This window comes from Pan paniscus, chromosome 17 (assembly GCF_029289425.2).
Source record: "Pan paniscus chromosome 17, NHGRI_mPanPan1-v2.0_pri, whole genome shotgun sequence".
Lineage (NCBI taxonomy): Eukaryota > Metazoa > Chordata > Mammalia > Primates > Hominidae > Pan > Pan paniscus.
This window is the reverse complement of record NC_073266.2, coordinates 92965731-92983900: the sequence shown is the minus strand read 5'-3', so window position 1 is coordinate 92983900 and position 18170 is coordinate 92965731. Positions and strand designations below refer to the sequence as shown.

At 43.0% G+C, this 18170-nt stretch overlaps 1 protein-coding gene across 2 annotated transcripts in view; it reads left to right on the top strand.

The window, feature by feature from the left end:
- Positions 1-18170, top strand: part of SMIM21 (small integral membrane protein 21) — a 47717-nt gene that overhangs the window by 14261 nt on the left and 15286 nt on the right. Inside the window, exons 2-5 of one of the 2 annotated variants that reach the window (XM_003827304.3) lie at positions 653-2142; positions 2634-2785; positions 4467-4562; positions 12723-13985. In XM_003827304.3, coding sequence (XP_003827352.1) covers positions 13857-13985 — 129 coding nt within the window. In that variant the 5' untranslated portion in view covers positions 653-2142; positions 2634-2785; positions 4467-4562; positions 12723-13856. Of the gene's footprint in view, positions 1-652; positions 2143-2633; positions 2786-4466; positions 4792-12722; positions 13986-18170 lie in introns of those variants that run through there. The other variant, XR_008621951.1, reaches the window with a different exon arrangement.

Below are 18170 nucleotides of genomic sequence, written 5' to 3'. Positions count from 1 at the left end.
CATTGCGATACTTTGCCCAGGAAGCCAAATAAATGCATAATTCTAACTAGCTATAATTGCATTTCCCAGCTCACCTATCAGAATGGTGTTTCCATTGTTGCTGACTTTTGTTAACAGCTGCAGCAGTCTCCTGCCGCCTCCTCCCCACACCAGCACTCACAGACGAAGGTCTCTGGGGATTGACAGAAAATGACCTGCCGCTTTGGGTATTTCATGGCTCTGTGTGTGTACGTTTTGTTTTTTCTATCAGTGATTAAAACTACAAATTTAGTTAATGTACAGCACAGACTTTGTGAATAAATCTACACACACACACACACACACACACACACACACACACACACACACACACACAGCTCTGTAATTGCTTTTAAATGCTGGAACCAAGGCTGTCATCTACTCTCCAGACACTGAACTCCCCGCTGCAACCCTCCATCCCTCCCTCGCCACACCTCCCACCCTGGTCCCACACCAACCTTTTGTTCTGATGGCAAATCAAAAATCCCAGAGCTTTTCCCAGCCAGACGTGGTATAAAGTAGACCAATTTTCTGTGTGGCCAGCCTCTTTAGTTGCATTTTTGGCAGATTAAAAACAAAAGATATGACCAATATTACTCATAAAATACTGTGTTTGCTTGATGTTCCCCCTTAGGTTCGCTGCAGAGACACAACTGTCCAACCATTTATCACTCAGAAACGTTTTACTGATCTTCTGGAAATATGTCATCATTTAGGAGTATTATATATCTTTCTAAAATCACTCAAGATTTATGGTGGCGACTTGAATTCCTTTAGAGCTATCTGCTTCACACTTTTGAACACCAAAGGAAGAGAAAAGATTGTATTTTAAGGAATTTAGACCAATGGTTATGAAGAAGCCAGAGACCAGAACATATCCTGAGATTAGACACAAACAAATGAGAAAAGATGATTGCTAAAAGCGATAGGAGCCTTCTAGGATTCAGCAGGACCCCACCCTACCAGCCTCCCACCCTATATCGAATCATTTCCTTGCGTGTAATGAGCCGTGGAAGTCCAGTTTTTACCTAATCAGTTCTATCACTCATTGGCTCATCCTACCTTGAGATCCCCTAAAGGTTCTGGGGAATGGTGATTTCAAACTAAATCGCTTACCAAGGCTGATATTTGAATCACTAAAAAGGCACAGAATTGTGGAGGGGCGTGCCTCTTGGATGGATAAATCTTCAGGATAAATAGAAGGAATATGTAGAAAGGTTTCACAACAGACAAATCTGCAATAACCTATCTGAAAGAGTGAGTAAGCTCCTTAAAAACCACCCTGGCGTGAGACCTGTGTCAATGTTCGCAGTGCCACCATTCCCATTACTCCTCCAGCAGAACACTTTCCTGGAAGTCCTGAGGAGCATTCATCAAAACAAATGGGCTGCTTTCTTTGGGTGGGGGGGGATGCTGCCGCCCTTGGAGTCCAAGACACACACATTTTCCCCTGCGACATGAAGCGGTATAAAGAATGGTTGTCACCATTCGTGACCAACAACCCACAAGGTTCAAAGTGTTCGCACAGGATAAGAATGTTGACAGCATCCTTAGAACAGACCCAAGCTAACTGGCCTTGGAATTGAATGCAGTTAGCCTCATCAGCAAGAACCAAGGAAATTCACCAGCCTCTGAATTGATCAAGGTCTTTGCTCAAGGAGAGATTCCTAAAATGCAAAGCAAAAAAAAAACAGTGATTTTTTTTTTCCAGGATGGGTAGCTGGGTTCTCATTTGAGCCCAGGTTTATGATGGAAGAACATGAATAAAGTTCCAACCCTCTTGAGAGCAGTTGATGCCCATATAAGGGCAGTTTTCTTCTGGAGAAAGTCCCAGGGGACCATCCATTACCCCCAGGACAGCCACTTCTGTTTAGCATGTACGCAAGGCTGCTCAGGGGATAATAGGACACTTGGGGATGCATGCCATCAATAAAACAAGGATGTTCAACCCTGAATTTCACTTTCCCTTCTTGCCCAGTTACTTATTTTCCCAGTTCCCTGGTGAGACTAATGCTAGCCTAGTTCAACAGGGGCAGAATGAAGGCGATGCTGAAGGTGAAGGCAATGTTCGGTGCATTTGTCCCAGCAATTCAGCACAGATACCTGCTTAGATGGAAAAACACGGTTAGTGTCTGTGCCTCCAGAGTGTCAGGGAACATTTTTAACTTAACCTGTTCAGTACTTCACATTGCATCTTTCATCTGTGTATATTTGCTTCACTGTGAAGGTTAAGGGAGACAGATGAACATCTGCAGACAGACATTCACATGCCAAAATTGTAAGCCAACATCCAGACTCCCAAGAAAAGAATGTGGGAAAACTGGCAGACTCTAGAATTATTCTCAACGTGGGTGAGCCCTTAGCAGGACCCTGAACTGGGTTGCTCAGTGACTAAGGGGATCACCTCTGGCAGCTGGTGTTTGCCTGGGCGACCCCCAGAGAGGCTCTATTTGGGAACTGTAGACGATTAGGGGATTTCCCTGTTGACAACTCAAAGGCCCTCCCATCTCTCTCTAATTCTTTCACCTGCTCGGGGGGCACCTCTATCTAGAAATACAAGAGTGGTGCCCAGGGATCAGCTTAATATTTTTGACTCCAGTGTTTTTTGACTCCAGTCCTTGTGATAGGAGCAGTCTTGAAAAGTCAACTCCAGGTGCCTGCAATTAGGATGGAGTCTGTCTCAGCCAGAGGCAGTGATTCAAGTTTGCTCCCTTTTCCCAGTGGCTCTCTCCACTCCTTGGCCTAGATGTCCCCATGAACACTGCTGGTAAGTGGGCAGCATGACCACCCAATGGTGGTCATGCTCAGACTTCAATCTCTGAGTCTTCTCCTTTCTAGTGAGACCTGCCCACTCAACCATCTCCTACAGTCTCATATCTTTAAGTAGTGTTTATATGCTGATGTCTCCCAAACGTGTATCTTCAGCCTGATCCCCTACTCTAAACTCCAGACTTAAAAATCCAGCTATGGCCTTGACATCTCATGGGGATATTTAATAGGCTCTCAAGCTTCACATTTCCCCAGCTGAGCTCCTGGTATCCTCCCTCACAGCCTTCCCTATTGCAGCAAATGGCAACTTCATTCTTGCAGTTACTCAGGCCAGGCACCTTACTATCATCCTTGGCTCCTCTCTTTCACTCCCAATGTGCATTGAGTCAATCCACAGATCTTGTTTACTCTTCCTTAAAAATACACACAGAGCCCAACCACTTCTCACCACTTGCATCTCTCCTACCCTGGTCCAAGCCACCAACATTGTGGCCCAGATCCTGGCAGTGGCTTCATGACATTCTCCCTGCTTCTTCCCACAAATCTCCCTCGTTTACTCTCCTGTGTCAGATCATGCCATTCCTCTGCTGCAGAACCTCCGCTGGCTTCCCATCTCATCCAAAGAAAATATTGAGTACCTCTATGATCCCCAAGGTCTCACTGCTCCACTCACATCTCCACCCCTCCCCACACTCACCTCCTGGCTGGTTTTGACCAAGTCAGGCAGCCTCCTACTCAGGAACCTCTGCTCTTGCTGTTTCTTACCTGGCCTTCCATGTGGCCCCTTTCTCTTCGCCTTCATACTTTAACTTCAAGGTCACACTCCCTGACCACTCTCAAATGTACCCACTTCCTTACCAGTGTTTTTTATGCTCCTTTCCTGTCTTGTTTTTCTCCTGAGTACCTATCACTCTCTAACCTAGTCAACGTTTAATTTTTGTGGGTACATAATAGGTGTATATATTTATGGGGCACATGAGATGTTCTGATACTGGCATGCAATGCATTTATCCTTTGTGTTGCAGACAATCCAATTATAGTTTTTAAATTATTTTTAAATGTACTATTACATTATTGTTGACTATAGTCACCCTGTTGTGCTATTGAATAGCATGTCTTACTCATTCTTTCTAATTTTTTTTGTGCCCATTAACCATCCCCACCTCTCCCCTTCCCCTCCCCCATTACCCTTTCCAGCCTCTGGTAACCATCCTTCTAGTCTCTATCTCCTTGAATTCAATTGTTTTGATTTTTAGCTCCCACAAATAAGTGAGAACATGTGATGCGTGTCTTTCTGTGCCTGGCTGATTTCACTTAACATAATGACATCCAGTTCTATCCAAGCTGTTGCAAATGACTGAATCTTATTCTTTGTCATGGCTGAATAGTACTCCATTGTGTATATGTACCCCTTTTTTTTTATTTATTCATCTGTTGATGGACACTTAGGTTACTTCCAAATCTTGGCTTTTGTGAATAGTGCTGCAATAAACATGGGAGTGCAGATACCTCTTCAATATACTGATTTCCTTTCTTTTGGGTGGATCCCTAGCAGCAGGATCGCTGGATCATATGGTAGCTCTGTTTTTAGTTTTTCAAAGAATCTCCAAACTGTTCCCCATGGTGGACCACCTAACCTATTCTTTATTTTTTTATTGTTTGGCTCTCTCATTAAATAGAAATTCCATAAGGATGAAGATATTTTTCCGTTGTGTTCTCTGCTGAATCCCTGAAGCCTAGCATGTGTAAGAAGACACAGAATGCATATTCACTGTGTGAGTACATTTTATCTTGTGGCATCGATGATCCAGGGCCAGAGGAGCATCCAGAAAAGGACAGCAGAGCCTCAGGTGCTCACCGGTGTCAAGGAAGGTCTGTGAATAGCTTTGATGCAAACTGTTAATCTTCATTACTGGTGCCTTTTGTGCCAACTACTAGAGGTACTTGTTACTTATTAGCAGAATGACTTTACACGCTTCAAATAAATTAATGCCCCTTAATACCTGATGCAGTTGGTAGAATTGAGATAGTCACATGCCAATTGAGTATAGAAGGGGAGAAATGGAGGAAGATGAAGTGCAAAGAGAAAGAATTTAGCATTCATAGTATGGAGACCTATATCTCACTTTTTAAAAATTTAGTATGTAAATATTTTTATTTTGAATGGTTCAGAGCAAACTGTGATTTTCAAGTACTTCAAAATTCATTCATTCACAATTTTTTTAGGTAATTCTAGTTAATTTCCTAAATTAAGTAGATGGGAGGGGACTAAGAGAGGATCCGCAAGACAAAAGAATAAAAAATATTTTTTCAAATAATGTGAGAACAATTTTGAAAGACAAGGTGATTCCTAAGCCGAAGTCAGATAAATTGTCAAGAAAGGACTTCATTGTGTCAAAATAGCGGGTGAGAAGAAGACAAACTTGGAAGTCATTGGTTTTAGGAATGAAGGAGCTCAAAACTATCAATTATTGATTTATGCCTATTTATAACATTTGAATTTTAATATGAATGCAAATTTATAGAAAATTTGCAACAACACAAGAAACATTTTTATAGAAAATTTGCAGCAACACAAGAAACATTCAATGCTATTTTTTATTTATTTATTTTAGACGGAGTCTTTCTCTGTCACCCAGGCTGGAGTGCAGTGGCACAATCTCAGCTCACTGCAAACTCCACCTCCCACGTTCAAGTGATTCTCCTGCCTCAGCCTCCTGAGTAGCTGGGACTACAGGCACATACCACCACACCCAGCTAATTTTTGTATTTTTAGTAGAGACGGGGTTTCACCATATTGGCCAGGCTGGTCTTGAACTCCTGACCTCGTGATCCATCCGCGCTGGCCTCCCAAAGTGCTGGGATTATAGGCATGAACCACCCCGGGCCCATTCATTGTTATTTACCCAGATTCACCAGTTTATATTTTGCTATACATTTGCTTTATCAGTTGAAAGAAAGAGACAGGGAGAGAGAGACAGAGATAGAGACAGAAAGGGAAAGAAATGGAAATGAAAGTAATTTGGCAACCTTGGGTTCCTTTACCCCTAAATACCTGAGTGTGCATTCAATAAGAACAAGGGCTTTCTTTTATATGGCCCAGGTACAATTATCCAAAGCAGAACATTTTCACATAGAAACAATATGATTATCTAATCCACAGCCTAGATGCAAATTGTGTCAACTGCCCCAGTGATGTCCTTAAAACTGCCCCCTCCAGCCCAGGAATGGGCCAGATCCCACATGCATCTGCTTATCATGTCTACTTCGTCTCTTTGCATCTGGAACTGTTGCTCAGCCTCTGTCTTTCTTCATCTTAACATTGTGAAAAGTACAGGCCACTTACTCTGTAGATGTCTCTTCACTGGGGGTTGCTGAGGTTTCCTTGTGACTAGATTCCGGTTCTGCACTATGGCAGGAATTACGCAGAAATGCATCCTTCTCATTGCAGCAAATGAGAAGCCCAGGATGTCACTGTCCCAATATTAGTGATGTTAGCTTCGGTCACTTATTTAAAATGAAATTCACCAGGTTTCTGAACCGTGAGGTTCTGCTTTTCCATTTGTAATTAACAAGTAATTTACGGGGACATAATCTGAGACCCATTCCTCGTTTAACTTTCACCCACTGCTTTTAGGATCTATTGCTGACTTTCTCATTCCATCACTGCTTTGATCCATCCAGAAATCATTTGTATTTCAACACTGCACTTTTCCATTTTAGAATTTCCATCTATTTTTATAACTTCTATTTCTCTGCTGAGATTCCTGGTCTGTCCACTTATAATAACCACATTTTCCCTTAAGTCCTTGAACGTACTTATAAATGTTGTTTTAAAAGTCCTTGACTGCTAAATCCAACATCTAGATCAAATCAATGTCCATTTCTCTTGGCTGTGGGGAAAATCTTCTGGTTCCTGTGCATGGGTAAGCATTTCTTATTAGACTACACACTGTGGATTCATAGTCTAGAGACTTTGGATTCTGCTATGTTCTTCTAATGCACATTAGTTTTTGCTCTAGCAGCCACTTAACTTGACGGCAAAACTCCAAACTGTCCTCCTTGCAGTAGGCAGGAGGGGACACTGCTGAGTCTTTAGCCTTGCAGCTGTTGCTTTTTGCAGGAAAATGTGGGGGCTTCCCCATGCACATGCAGTCCAGTGGTTACCCAGGGGCAGGAAAAAGCGCATGCACAGATTTCGTTGCTATCCTTTGTGTACCCCTGATTTCTGGAATTCCCCCTCCACTTTCTAGCTGCCATGAGCTTCAGACTATGCCTGGTGACTTCTCAAGCAGATAAGGGTACAAAGTTCTTCTTGGGTTCTGCCCCTGCTGTGCAGGGGCAGAACCCAAGAAGTTTTGGGAGTACCTTAAGGCAAGCGAAAAAAAAGGAGAAGAAATGCAAATGGTACCCAGTGAATCCCCATCTTTTGAGGGTTGCCTCCCCGGTTGCTGCCTGCCTTTCATCATTCTCCAATGCTTTTGAACAGTTGGTTTTTACATCTTGTCCAGACTTTGTAATTGTTATCTGCGGGAAGGTTATTCTGGGGCAAGCTTCTCCACTATTATCAGAAGCAGAGCCTCTCTAATCATCTTTTTAAATCTAGAAATTCTCGTGGTTTCTTAGAGCTTCAGGCTTCCTGTCAGTATTTTACATGACACTGTAAACTTTCCATCCACATTATTATTCTTTCTATGATATAGAATCCAGCCTTTATTCTTGAATTTCTTCTTACCACTTACCTGAGCGAAGCATCTCTGCATAAATTCTAAAAGCATATTTCTAGTGGTTCAAGCTGAAGTCATCTTCTTTAGCAAATGGGAAATCTAACAGGTATTGCAAATCACATAATTGGGGCTATGCAAACTTGGGTGTTAGAAAAAATGAACATCTCAGAAGGAAATCTCTCTCATCATATAACATATGCATATTCATATATATGTATAGATAATTTAGGAAAGCTGAGTTTATATAGCTGCAAGTCTATATGCCTAAGGAGAGTGTTAACTGAACTTTGTGCCAAAACTTTAAATATACCCGAGATACTTTTCCAAGTGTCTCCACTCTATTCTGTCAAAGCCACACAAATTTTTAAATAACAGTCCAAATATGCACTGTCCTCTTTTTATGTTTTCCTCAAAGCGCGGTTCACTGCCCCAAACCTTCCTGGAGGCAGATGAGCGCATGTATTTAAAGTGCACCCCGGCCTGTGTGTGCATTTCTTGCTTGGTGCTTCCATTTTGTCACAAGTAACATGATTCCTGCGTCCTCCTCCTTCCCCAGATCATTTAGTCCTGGGCTGCTGAGAGAAAATGCAATCTCTATGACAAAGCCAGCTCCACCTTCTACCGGTCCCCTACTGTTGGGTGAATAGTCCTCCAAATGCTGGCAGGAAGGGGATTGACTGCTAAGGAAGGAAATCTCAGGCACTTCTCATATCTGAAAGGAAGGCACAGGAAAAGCCTCAGAATGGAACTCAGACTGGATGAAACTGGGAAGATTTTGCTAGACAGAAATTAGAAACGCTCCTACAAAGAAACTGAAGTTCCATGAACACACTGTTGCCACCCTGCAATTTAGTGTCATACTCTACTTGTAACTCTAACCTAACAATGTGTCATCCTTACTTTTTATGTTATTTATTTACAAGTGCATTTTCAGTATCAACCCCTTCATTCATTAATCCTAATGTGGCCTTTTCCAATGTCTACTTACCATTTTAAATACTTACCATAATTTACAGGGCTTTCTTGAACATATCCAAGGTATATTATATGAGGCTAGCTTAATGGAAAGTCTTGTATACCAAAGCAGGAAAAAAAAACACATTTAATTTATGATGGCTTTGAATTTTGATCATAATTTACTCCTGGAGACCTATTCACACAAAGCAATACCAATACAATTTTTCAGAAGCAATAAAAAATAAAACAATAAATGCTGATCTTATTAGTTTTTTCCTGAAAGTTCAGACATATTCCATTCTGGGATTATGCAAATTATGCTTAACTGGAGACTATATAGGTTATTATAATTTTTCTTGAGCTAATTCTATTAGCTTAACTTTTGAAGCATTTTAGCTACTAGAATTTTCAAATTTATGTGTTTCTCTTTTCTTCCTTAAAGAAACTATCAAGGGCTTGCCCCAGTTCAAGGTCTTAAAACAACAAAAGAGATAGATATACATGGAATTAAGAAAAAATATCACTCAAAAAATTACGACCAAAGAAGAATCATGTTTTGTAAATTCTTTCATGTCGCCTCCTAATTTTAATCCACAAATTGGAGTCTGATTTAAAATAGGAGAAAACTCTCAATAAGGATTTTTGCAGAGTACATAAGACATATAAAACTCCCCTCATGGAAGCCAGGCAGTCTTTCTTCCAACAAGATGAAATCAATCATTTGTCAGGGCTTACCACAGTAAAGCAAGTTCATACAGTAAGTGAAAGATACATACATTAAGAAGACAAGGTTCTTGACTCAATGGACTTAGAGTTGAAAGGAAGATGAGGCTTCTAAGAACACAAATCACTCCTGGGCAGCTAGAGGCCAGGGCAAGTGCCTCCAGGATACTCAACTTAGCGGGTGGGCTGGGGAAGCCCAGGGAAAGAAGGATCTCCTCAGAGACCAAGAAAGGCTTCTTGAAGGAGACTGTGTTTGAGCTGGGATTTGGTCAGAAGAGTTGAGTGTCCCAGAGAGAAGGACTCACACAAGCAAAGGACACAAAAGGGGCAACATTAAGAGACAGTCCCCAGGACCAGAGGGAGGCTGTATAAGGTGAAGGGTTTGGTGCAGCTACAAGTAGATTAGGACTGGGAATATGGGGCATGGCCAATACTTTGAAATGTTTGGGCTTCCTTTTGCAACCTGTGAGCACCCCTTGAAGGTCTGAGGATTGGCTGAGCATGAGAGTAACATGATTTAGACATGGGCATTAGGCCATTCTATGGAGATAGCTGGGCCGCTGAGTGACCAGTGCAGCCATGCATACCCTCCAGCAGCATGAGGGTCCAGATTAGCGCAGAACTCTGAGATATTAAAGAGGGGTGGGAAGGGTACATGAAGCCAGAACCACCAGGGGTGGGAGGAAGGGGATGGCTGACAATGGCAGCGGCTAACTAGATGGCTGGTGATACCATTCACAGGAGCAGGGAAATCACAGAAAGGTGGAGCTGGAGGTTGGCCAGGCAAATGGAGTGTTTGGGGATGCCAGTGAGGCTGACTAGGAGAAGCTCTATGCGTGGTCTGCAGGCAGATGATCAGGAATTTGAAGTTAGTGAATAAAACACAAAAGGGAATGTAGACAACATCACACAACAGTCAAGAACAGCTCCAGGGAAGTCCACTTTTCAAGAGGAAGAGAAGAGAACAAGGAGACAAAACAGCCAAAGCGGGGTCCCACAAACAGGGTCACGGTGCAGAGAGGGGCACACAGGGTCTGAGAGTCTGGGGGAATAGAATGCTGCTGACATAGTGCATGGCTTCTTAACGGCCTCACAGCACGGCTGCCACAGAGGCAGGGCGGAATCTTCCCAACAGTGAACATGTGTCTGTGTGTGCCTGAGGCCTGCATGGGAACTTGAGACTTGGAGCTGGAACTAGGTAGCAGGACTCAGAAAACGGAGTCAGGCGTGAAGATCACAGTAAGGACCAGACAATCCGAGGGGGACTGAGATCCAGAAAGAGAACCCAAGCGCAGGGGCACAGTTCACAAGCAAGCCTAATGAAGAGGCTCCAAAAGCCAGGGAGTGACGAAGAGGGAAGGGATGCAAGCCAGGTTCTTTCTGGCAATGTGCAGCCTCCAAACCCCACTTCACGAAAGGACCAGCTTTAGTGTCTGATGCACACTCTTCGAATTTAGCAATAACCTCTACCAACCAACAATCTATGTTTCCAGGGATGATGATGGCTGTTCCTTCAGAGGCATCGGACTGGCGTCCTGAACTCCTCTGCACTGACTAGGACACCGCAGACCCCTCAGAGGGAAGGAATCGTGCCTATTCATTCCAGATGCGGTGTATGCAGACAGCTCTCTTCACAAGTCCAAAGTTGAGATAACTTCTATGTGCTTGAAAAGTCTCCTTTTCTATGACAGTTTAAAGAAAACATTTTCTTCCAAAGAAAAAAAATATGGCTTACTCTCTATTTTTAGGGGCAAAATAGCAGCAGCAGCAGCTGAAAGTAAAAACCTTTGGGCTCTCACAATCCCATAAATAAAGCAATAAGATTCTCTAATAAAGCGGGTTAACAGGATAACCTGAACCAAGTCTCTAAATACCAAAGACCCATGGAGGGAGCAGGTTCATTTAACTAGGACTCTAATCAGAGGCCACCGATTAATCTTAATCCTACGAATCATCTACTGCGACTCAGCCCATAAACTGCGGGATCTTTCATTCTCATGCCTCATAATAGGTGTGGGAGGAGCCCAACTGACATAAGAAGACTGTGGCATGACATCATAAAAATCACCAAGTGGCATTGTTAAACACCCACATGCGGTTATGAGCCGCACTGCTATGCTAAGCACGGCACGCACACTCAGGAGTGATCTGTCCACTGCTCCTCCGCTGCGTGGGTGACGAGGCTTCTTATGAGTTATCCATGTCCTCGTCTAATCACAAATGCTTTAGTCAAAAACCAGGGCGTGTGAGAGTTTATAGGAAACAGGACATCTAAACCTCAAATGAGGGAAGGGAGGAAAAGGAGGGAGGGGTGGGGAAGGTAAGATTCACCAAATTCATGTTGTTTTCTATCACCTGGTACTTCTCCTGGTCTTAGCGGGCCCACGTTGCATTGGCATATGCTTCAGGCTGTAGCCCAAGGCTGGTTTAATCCACTACAGGGTTTAAGTTTTCAAAAAGAATTTTCAGCAGATGCACTAGATATGGTCAAATATTTCAGTGTTGTTCCTAATTATTTGAAGTTAACCACCTAACATCCACTGACTATAGATTACCCTCACCCAGGTCTTCAGCCCCAGTTGATTCAGAGGGCTGTTTAGAATTAACACGCAATTTTCCTTCCTTAATCCACAGACAACCACACTTAAAGGACAGCTAAGAAGCCGCAATCCCTTCCCAGCAAATAGTGCTTATTATCTCACAGAGCAGGTTCACATCTTGTCACTTCACTTTGACCTCCTGGTTATCCTGCCTATTTTGTAGGAAAGGAAACTGAGGCCTACAAAGGTTGGGTCAATTGTCCTAGATCATGTGGAGGGCAATTGGTTCAGCCAGGATTTAAACCACCTTTGCTCTGTTTCTGGTCCTCATAGGTTCTCTACCAGAACTACAGAAGGACAGGAAGAGCTAGAAAAACCATTCCAGAGCTCAGCTATAACTGGGCATAAACTCTGAGCTCATTAGAAAACTAGAAAATTATATCCTTTTGCTCTTGTTCACAACTTTTAAGTTGAACTTATCCACAAAGAGGAATTACCATGTTTACAGATTGTAGTGGCCTGATTTGCATATGCTTATCATGAAAATGAACATGATTATGGTTGTTTTTCCCCCTAAGTCTAGTTGGCAGAGAGCAACTTCATCCTTCCTTGGCACCCGTCTCAACTGTCATAGACAAAGCTGTCCCTCCTAGATGAGGTCTCTTTCCACCCCCTACACCCCACTGTCTTTTAGCAGCTGGAAGTTTAAGGCCTGTGGGAAATTGAAGATTAATTTTTAGTCAGTGTTTTTTTTCTCTTTTCTTTAAATCACCAACTCTGAGAATTCTAGATCTTACTCTGCATATGTGTGCTCCACAAGTATCAACTTTCACAATTTGGGATCTGCTACAAAATGGGCTTCCGAGCTCCCTCCCTGTCCCTCCACACAGGTCTCAAGCCTCCTCTGTCTCTGCTCCCTCTGCACGTTTCTGCCTTTCCCTTGTCCATGGCCTTGGTGGGACCCACCATTGTTTGCTCTTCTTTCTAGAGAATGAGTCTTGTCTCCAACTAGATGGGAAAAACCACTCAGGACAAGACCATCAGAACAGCACTGGGCTACTGATTTGTATGCTGTGCATATGTTCACTGTTCACATAATAACAGGGATTTTATTAGCCATACTGTGCGTCAAGCACAGTGCATACTGTCCTGGGCATTTTTACTCAACACCAACACTGTGGAGCACCCATCATGAGCTTCTGCAGGCTGGGACTTACAACTATGTGCATCTCTCTTCATCAGGCACCTTGTCAAAAGCCATCCACACTATGGGGATAACGCTGCAAGTATTTGGTGAACGTGTGTGTGTTAAGTACCACTTAATTTTCTGCTCATTGGGCACCATTTACAAACAGTGGAAGATCTGTGAAAATTCCCATGAGGCAGCACAGCAGCATCCAGAGGCCACCACACATGTCTCATGGCTACTCTCCACCCTGCGATGATGGTCTGTACAGGGCTTCTTCCTGGGGTAGCTCCCAAGTAACCTCCATTCAGCTTTCCTCCTGCTGTTCCATGGTGCTTGTCTTCCAGCAGAATCTCTCTCACTTTAACAATTAAATGGACAACCCAGGAAACCTACACTTGGAATTCAGTGAAAGAAATGTTAGTCTCCTGTGGAGTGTCTCATTAGGTTAAAAGAAAGTTACTGAAAAGTCTGATGGGAAAATGAATTTCTACATTTTGCTTAGGGCCCAAAAAGAATCCCAGATTTTGTTTTCATTGAAGTGCATATAGTAGCATTTATTTTGACTCAGGGAGATGCAGTTCATTTTTAATATTCACAAAAGCTTCTTGACATCAGATCCAAAGCTTGTGCTGTGGAGATATGGTTGAACATTCTCATGCAGCATCACTGAGCCAGAAAGCAACCTGAGAAACCTCAGAACTCCATGTGTGGGAAGATTCCATCCAACTTCATAAAATAATACCTGGACCTGAGAACTCTACATGTGGGAAGATTCCATCCAGCTTCATAAAAGAATACCCGGATCTTCAAGGTTGGCAAAGAAGAGAAAAGCTCCTTGGGAACTTAGTTACCAGGTCTCATAGCACCAGCTCTGTGTCCTCAGAGTCGCTGTCATCAAGGAGACCTCTCACTGGTCACCGCCGCAGCCCCCACATGGACCAGTATGTGTCCACAGCTCCTCCCCGATTCCCTATAGCACAGCTTGGAACATTTAAACAAGACTCTGCAGGAATGGGACGGATACTCAAGGGGAATTTGCTGCAGAAGAAAGCACCTACCACGGTGAGTTTATGGGTCTTTAACTTTGGGTTACGAGAGAGACGTATCACTGCACAGCTATGGTCCTACAAAGCACTCTTTTGCCCCAATCTCCTGTGAGTGCTCTGTCTCTCAAATCCAGATTCTACGAAGTTTAAGATGAGATGTCAATCCAGAGCTCTTTCTTTCTAAGTTCTGGCCAAGACAACCTCCCAATTCCAATTCCCAATCTGAGGAAGAGTTGCCCCTTTCAGAAAAGGTACTGGGCCCTCCCCTTGACATTACATCAGTATACAGGCCAATGAGTCAATGATCTCTCCCCTACAGAGAGAGCCTCTTAACACAGATGCAAGGATACCTCCAAATGCTTTAAGCCTAGGTGCACCTGCAACACCTACAAACTCAACCTACCCAGACAAATTTGATACTGCACTCCTAGAAGAAAGTTTCTTTTCCTTCATTACAGGACAGAAGCAAAAGTTGCAACAAATTTAACCATTCATGAACCAGTAGCCAATGTGCCGGCAACAGACGGCATTTATAGACACCCCATTTGCAGAGGTGATGGGGTGATCAATAGCTTCTGAAAAGGAAGTTTATGACCCAGTCATATATCAGAAAGGTTAAAGTCCTAAGACAAAATTTCTGGAATGTCTTCTCCTGTAGCACAGGGTTCCTCTTAGTGTTTCTGACTGTGAAGAGGAGATGGATGGGAGCAGGCAGGTAGCATCTCCTTCCTCTGTCTTGATCCCCACTGCTGCTTCTTTATTTCCTTTTCCTTTTTCCTTTTTTTTTTTTTTTTTTTTTTTAACATTTTAAAAGTAATGGTCTAGGGCTGGGCGCAGTGGCTCATGCCTGTAATCTCAGCACTTTGGGAGGCCGAGGCGAGCAGATCACAAGGTCAGGAGATTGATACCATCCTGGCTAACACAGTGAAACCCCATCTCTACTAAAAATACAAAAAATTAGCCAGTCGTGGTGGCGGGCACTTGTAGTCCCAGCTACTTGGGAGGCTGAGGCAGGAGAATGGTGTGAACCCAGGAGGCGAAGCTTGCAGTGAGCCGAGATTGTGCCACTGCACTCCAGGCTGGGTGACAGAGCGAGACTCTGGCCCTCAAAAAACAAACAAACAAACAAACAAATAAATAAATAAAAGTAATGGTCTTAAAGTTCTTCAGTCTTAAACAAATTATAGAAGGCTTTAAAAGCTGGTTTTGTGCATTTCATATGTGATTGTTGTAAGTCGACTTGAAGTCCTTCTAATACTTTATAAATTTCATCAATCAACGTCCAGGTAGGTAGAATCTTAGGTACATGATGATGGTTATGAATTAATACTAGGCCGGTGTGTGCTGGGTTTGTCTCCAGGCCTTGCGTGAGGACTGTGACGGGGTGCATGACTCAGGAGGCACTCGGTGGGCAATCAAAAGAGGCAATGGTAACACAGCACCTCAAACATTTCAGGGCAGCTGGTCTGCACCAGGTACACAGTAGGCATGAGGAGTGCAAAGATGGGAGAGGCAGGGGCCCCCACCTCAGGGAGCACACGGATACAGAGACTGTCCTTGTCCCCTCCATCTTCAACTCTTGATTTCTTCCATCTTTCTTAGGTTGGAGGTTAACTTGCTGCTGAAGAGATTTCAGCAGGATGGGAACTTACATATAATCTGAATAATCAAATGTAAAAGAGTTCATCTTCTGGGTCCTACTTCTGCTATTTTCATCCACTGCTTCCTACCCATGTGCTAAGCATTTTCATGCAGCCTCGTCTGTCTTTTCAATAAGAAAGCCAGTTGATAACTGATTCACACTTAGGTGGGCTGTTAAACCACAAAATGTTGACAAGGAAAACAACACTTAATAATAAATCATATGATGGTAACGTTTCTGTAGCCAGTAGGAAAATGGTTTCAGGTGTGAACAATTCTCACTACTTCACGGATCATACGACATAGATACTGTTCATTAATGACTCTAAAGCCAATACAGGGCATGAAACTATAAGGAACTCCTTCCTGCTATTGTCCAGGCAGTGGAATGGGACTTTTTTTTTCTTTTGGCCAGTGTTCACTGGTTCCACTATGTTTCTGATCAGATCTTCACATTTAATTTCTTCTTAGGTATTCATGCATCTAGGAGTTCTTATGTACTGGAAACTCAGTATCTCCTGTTTGCAGGCAGTGACTGGGTGTTCATTAAATCCAGATATCTCTGGATGGAGGCTGTGGATAAGCTTGGTGTCCAGTGGAATCTCTCTCATGCACAGACGACGAAAATCCAAAAGCTCACATTGGTTCCAGTACAACAGACAGCCTGTTCCACTGGAGTTGTGTCAGCCGAGATGTGCACATTTGTATCATCTGTCACAACTATTTACCCCTCTCTTTTCTCAGTAACAGCAGATACACTCGCCCATCGCCATGAGACTTGAGGGAGCTGATCCACTACCAGGCTTGGCCTGCGGCTTGCTTTGCCCACAACAGCGTGAGGAGTGTGATGTGCAGCATATCTGAGCAGAAGCTTTAAAAGCAATTGTGTGCTTTGGTTCTTCCCCTTGTACTTCTCATCTTCCATGAAAAGGGCCTGTTCTCCCAGATCTCTGCTCCTTAGCCTGAGTCTGGGAAAGGGAAGACACACAGTGTCACATTAGTGAGACATTTTAAACAAGAAAGAAGTGCTCATTGTTACAAACTGCTGAGATTGGGGGGGCAGGGGTGTTGTCACTATGAGACATCTACTACAATGTGATATGGGCTCTAGGACAAGGGACATGCACTTCATCCCTTGTCACAATGATTTTAAAAATCCATTACTATGCACAGGACTTGGAGTGATACAGGCATCAGGCAGACAGGATAGCAAGTGCACTGGGATGCTTCCAAAGTTTTCAGGGATTTCAACAGTCCTATCAATTGAAGGAAGAGTGATCCTCCACCCCATGCAAGGGCATTATTAGTGTGAAACTCCCAAGTGCTGTATCCTAAACATACCCCCTTAATAATGGAAAGAAATCCTCCCTCCTCTGCGTTAATTACATAAACTATATATTATTCATCAGATTTCTATATAATATTGCTTCTACTTGTATGTGTAATCATAAAATAATTCATAAAGTTTCAGGTCAAGGAAGGAAAAGTAAATATTCCATTTTTAGTCCTGACATGGACACCCCTAATAAAATGTAGTCACTAAATAAGAATCTTGTTGATTGTATTTGCTACTTATTTTTAAGTGTCAGTGGATTAATACTGTAACATGGCTTATCTTGGTTGATCAGAAATGATATCTGTACATTCAGAGAAGTCATAACTGAATAGCTAAAAGTGTCAGATTACAACTATGGGTGGTCTTCTTTTTTGTATTGTTGAATGAAGAAGAGACAAAATGGTCAAACATTCTTGAAGCAATGCATTGCAACGAACAGTTCAATCTGAGTGGTAGATTTGAAAACTAAAGGATAAAACAGTTATAGACAACAACTAACAAACTGACTGTGTTCCGCCTCCATTCCAAAAACGTGTCACTAAAATGACAGTGTCTTTGCTCATTAAGGCCATTAGTAAAAAAAAAAAATTGGACTTTTATGTCTCTTGTACACTTGAAATTTACAGGTGATGGGTAAATTTCACTTATCACAGTAGAAATACTCCAGCCAATCCAAACAGAGGTGGACACAGCACAAGTAATTTATTAATTCACTGCTCTTTCCTGAAATGGGCTTGAGTCAGTGCTATTGGCTGCATATTTTCTGATTGTGAAGTTCAAAGAACAGGGCACGGGAACCATGAGACATCCCTGAGGCCAGAGCCCCATCCCATCACCTTCTCGCTGTTTGCCCATAAGCAAAGTGACTTCTCCGAATCTCTTTGTGCTACATGGGACATCCCGCTGGCCTCACGGCCTGGCTGGAAAGATGAGGGGTGTGGTGTGATCGCACCTGGCACAGCTCTCACCCCAGGAAGGGTCACTGGGGCTGCCTTCCTCTTCAGGTCCCTTTAAATTAAATGTTTCTGTTCTATAGAAACACATTTATCTCCTAACTCTGTTTCCGAGGTTTTTCTCCTTCCATATAAATCAGTAAAGCCTCTTTTTACTCTTAAAGTTAAAAGGACAACCTCTCTAACTGATTTCTCTAGGACACTAAGAGAGCCACACAAAATGCTCTGAGATTGCAGAGGTGCAAGGAGCAGCTGTTTTGGGAAACACTTC